This window comes from Malus sylvestris, chromosome 5 (assembly GCF_916048215.2).
Source record: "Malus sylvestris chromosome 5, drMalSylv7.2, whole genome shotgun sequence".
NCBI lineage: Eukaryota > Viridiplantae > Streptophyta > Magnoliopsida > Rosales > Rosaceae > Malus > Malus sylvestris.
Window position 1 is genome coordinate 5,519,208 of NC_062264.1, and position 4,595 is coordinate 5,523,802.

A 4,595-nucleotide genomic window follows, 5' to 3' on the forward strand; every position below is an offset into this window, starting at 1 on the left:
GGAGGACAAAAAATAATACATTAATTACGACAAAATAATGAACAGTGCAGTCACACAGGAGGAAGAATAACAAACGAAACGATGTCCCCAAACCCAAAGGGACAAAATTGAAACCCACAGCAACCTGATATACACATGAATGTTCATTCCGACGGACATAGTGACAAATAATACTCCTTGCTATGGTGGTGTTTTGCATGGACTCAAAAACCGTTTTCTTCTTCCGGAAATAAATATCAACCAAACAAGCTCTGTTAGCGGTAAGTTTCCTGATGAAATGTTTGCATCTAGAGAGAGGAGAAGCCCAAATCATCGTCAGGTAAAAGCCAAACTACATAACCACACATGCACAACTTCTTTCATTCCCATTGTCGAACTCATCATCTGATCCGTCCATTTCACTGCCAATATGACACCGTTTCCATCTCAGCAAAATTTAAATGTAGTACGAAAAAAAGAGAAATGAAACAACTCGAAATAAGGTGAAACAAAAAGGAAACGGAAAAATATATATTTCCCGGATTGCACGGAATGCAAGAAAAACATCTTGCAGAAGAACATATGACATAATGTAAAATTTAACCCTCAAATATCCGACGCAAACTAATATAGAAGTATTCAACAAGTATAATCCAGAACATATTGATGACAGTCAATCCTTGCTTCTTGTTTTCTTTGTCATTTCTTCCCAGCAGTTTGAGTGCTGGGTTTTTTTAATTTTGCTTTTAGACCGGACTAGCAGAACTGAACGGCCCTAAAATACAGAGATGCTAAAAATCAGCTCGAGAATAGAATGACTTTATTTTCATTCATTCTTCTTTCCTTTGGCCCCTCTCTCCCTCATCCCTCTCATATCTCAAGCACAAATAGTGAAATCTGAAAACTAAAACCGAAATGATTATCAACATATACGTAAAGACCACCACCCTGTACCTTGCAAATTGACATAACAATGGGGACGAAGGATTACAGGCTCTGATACCATATTAGGCAACCACTATAACTCTAAAGGTCAAGTTGTTAAAGAAGGACCTTATCAAGCCAACTCTAAAGGTCAAGTTGTTAAACCACAATTCTCCTAAGCGTAACTGCCTTCTCATATAAACCTAAGCCCAAGTCACCAACATTAAGGAACCGAAATCTCTTGGCAAACTTGTAAAGTAAAGGGGCAATGGCAAAAGGATTTGATCAATACACTCAACTCGCCTTTGAGCATAGTGCACAAATGGGGAGATAACAACCATACAACTTTTTCCTTTGGAGCAAATCGGAAGTGCTAAGTTTCCTATGGGGCACCAACCATGCAAAAGTCTTCACTTGAATAGGTGCGCTAAGGTTCCAAATTAAAGCTAAGCTCTAAGTTCACCCTTCGGCCTACCATAAAAAGTAAATGGGAAAAGAGCTGAACAAAATCTCAATTTAAACACCTTTGTTGAATTCCTATACAGGTTTGTATCCAAATTTATGGGTTAGGGGGTTGGTAAGCCCTAACTTGCCAAGTTGAACGTTCATGGTGATAAAAAATAAATAAATAAATAAATAGCTGTAGCCTAAGTCCAAGCATTAACAACCCAACAACCAGAGTCATAAATTGACCTAGACTTCCGAACTATACAACAAAACTATAATTGAAAACCTATCCAACACTAGGGATCTGTTTGGATGAGGAATTTCCAATTTACAAGGGCGTTAGGCATAGTGATCAAAAATTGGATGACAAAAAGTTGGAAAGGAGGGACTAGAAATGTACCGCATGAGCATTACAAAACTATCATCGAGGGATTTGAAAATTACTACTTGGAGGAGTCATTTACAATTCTCTGTCACATGCCCTTGCAACACTCATGAAGTGCATTTTCTAATTCCTTTTATCCAACTTTTTCAGAGCCATTTCTTCTTTGTTTTGGCTAAATGCCTTGGAATTTGGAAGTCCCCCACCCAAACACCCTAGAGGTACATCCCTACCACAATCAAACACATTCCGTCCATCCTTCTGATAATGCAACCATCTATATTTCTCCTCCTCACTAATTGGAAACCTACCTTAAATTTCACCATCTCATATATGTGTATCCTCACTTTAATACAGGTGAAATGTCAATGAACAATAGACATGTAAAAGTCCATGAAGAATGATTCTACTCTTATATTCCAGTACTAGGGAGAAAACACCAAATTAAAACCCCAGAAATGAGGCTTAGTTTCTGGAGAGCCTGCAGCTAGTTTACTCTAAGTTCACCTAATGGGCTAGATAAATATGTGTTTAGTAATATTGTGATTCATAATACGTGATATAAAATTTAAAATACCTGGGCTCAAATTCCCTGATTTCAACAAGCTCACTCCCGCAAACATCTGTCCACTGCACTTTCCTCGTTTCCGCATGACCAGGAATATCACTACCCGGTTCACTCGATGCTTCACGTTCATTAGCACTCTCAACAGAAGCTGGATTTCTTTTGGATGGATTCTTCAGGCTACTTTTAACAACAACCTTTCTTGCAATATGGTCATCATCAGCATCAGCAGTATGATCCTTGCCTTCGTCAGAAACAAGAGATCCAGGCAAGATATCCTGCTGTTGGGCAGGGCCCACTTTAAGAGGAGATGGAGTGTCAAGCCCGGCGGAAGCGCGACCAAAGCAGACAAAGGAAGCGCAGCCGCGGGAAAGTCGGTTCTTTGCGGAAGCCAGCTGGAGGTCAGTATCAGATTCTTGATCCACCAACCGGTACTGATTCCACGGCGAAACTCTCATGGGTTTATCTTCTTTCTTCTGACCCAAGAGAAGAACGGCTAGGCCCTTGCTATACCCAGCAGCTGAAGATGAGAAGAACCCTCCTCCTTCTACTGCAAATAACATCAGTTCTGCTCATTTGGTCACCAAGATGTGTTTCCTATACAGGTGGCTCTACTCAGAAGAACCAAATCCTGACTTCCATCCACCAATAACTCATGTAAGAATAGTAAAACATAATCAGTATTTGCATCATTGTAATTCTACCAATTTACCAACAGAAATAATCCAGTTCCCAATTTTTTTTTAATAAAAAGTGCATATATCAGGCTAGATCAGGGGTGGAATTCCGCACTTGATCGTGTTCAACAAGCACGCGCACACATATATTATGCCTTTCCAAAGAAAGGATTCCCATTTATGTGGATGTCATGTGGGCCTGACTTGCAATGTGGTTTAACGATCTGTTCCACTCATTTTTCAGGTCATTTCGGAAACCATTGAGTTATCCAACTATGGCCAAACAAATAGAAGAACAGTATCTTCTAGATAAATACTGAAGTAATCATGATGGTAATCAAACGGCTAAATGATTATATGGTTCAAAATTTAGAATCAATAGAGAACATTGCTATGGACGCTCCTCACTTCTCTAAAAATGAGGACATCCTTATTAAAGAGAGACCATATGCGTGGTAATGTTGTCATGTAAGTATACTGACATGTTTTCTTGCCACACTAAAGATCAAGACCATCTATCAAAAACACTCATATCTAAATGCCATTCTAATTGACAATCTGATAATATGATCCAACAAAATACACAGACGCACACACAGAGATTATGAATTCGAACTGTTGATGACATGGAATCATGTTTGAATGCATGTTCTTGATTAACAACTTGATAGTATAAGATACCAATATCCGGAAAGAGATCATAGCTAGATATATGCACATATGCATGTTTGTGAGCACAAAACTCATCAAAACTAAAGGCTTGTAAGGCATTCAAAAATCTTAGAAAGATGTAAATTAGTATGATTAAGTACCAAGTAACAATCAATTGCTCGAGATCATATAATGTCAAAGCTTTGCCAATTTTCAGATTCACAACATATATAGAACCTTAATATAAACCAAATTTCGATAAACCAAGGTTAACAAGGCTTCCGTAACATGTTCATTTGACCCAAAAGTCGAGAATTACTGATACCCAGAATCGCATACATACAGTGCAGTTCCTAGTAAAGTACATAATTACTGATACCCATCACAGCATTTCATTTCATTTTTTTTCTCTACTAACTGTCGATCATAAAATTAAACCAACAGTAACTAATACTCTTATCTAAAATAGTATCATATTTATAAAAAGTCAGATGATTTTATAGTTCCTATTTTTGAAAATTTGAAAAGAAAAAAAAAGCAACAATTTGATTCGGAATTAAAATTTCGTATAATTTCCTCAAACGAAATTTAAATTCTGAATCCGAATTTTCCCATGCAACTGAGTAGAATGCAACGTACTGGCGCAATTGAAGTGAAATTTAACCTTTTCTTTCAAGAATCCAGAGGGAGTACAACTTTATTTCCTTTCAGTTCCATAATTTTCTCGGGAAACAAACAGAAAATCAGATCAAAGAGAAAGGGAGAGGAGAGTCAGCAGCAATACCTGAGGACGTTGGAAATCCAAGGAGCACAGAGATTTCCAGATGTTCGGCGGCCGGCGAATCGGCGGCTCTGACTTCTTCGATCGCGGCTGGTTGCTAAAAAATCGGTGATCAATCGGAGAGAGAGAGAGAGAGAGAGAGAGAGGAATAAAAAAGAAAAGAAAAAAAAAGGAAAAAGGAAAAAGGAA

The 4,595-nt window shown here is 38.1% G+C and overlaps 1 protein-coding gene across 4 annotated transcripts; it reads right to left on the reverse strand.

Annotated features, from left to right (window-relative positions):
* On the reverse strand, positions 1-4,595 carry LOC126621003 (uncharacterized). Of its 4 annotated transcripts, none has more exons than XM_050289354.1 (3): positions 4,410-4,595; positions 2,310-2,932; positions 1-401 (listed from the first exon to the last, which is right to left on the reverse strand). In XM_050289354.1, exons 2-3 carry the CDS (start codon positions 2,858-2,860, stop codon positions 332-334), a joined length of 621 nt encoding a protein of 206 aa, XP_050145311.1. In that variant the 5' UTR covers positions 2,861-2,932; positions 4,410-4,595; the 3' UTR covers positions 1-331. The 4 variants fall into 4 exon arrangements, with proteins under 4 accessions (XP_050145311.1, XP_050145312.1, XP_050145313.1 ...); XM_050289355.1 differs by having other exon boundaries at positions 2,310-2,949; XM_050289356.1 differs by having other exon boundaries at positions 2,310-2,847; positions 4,410-4,594.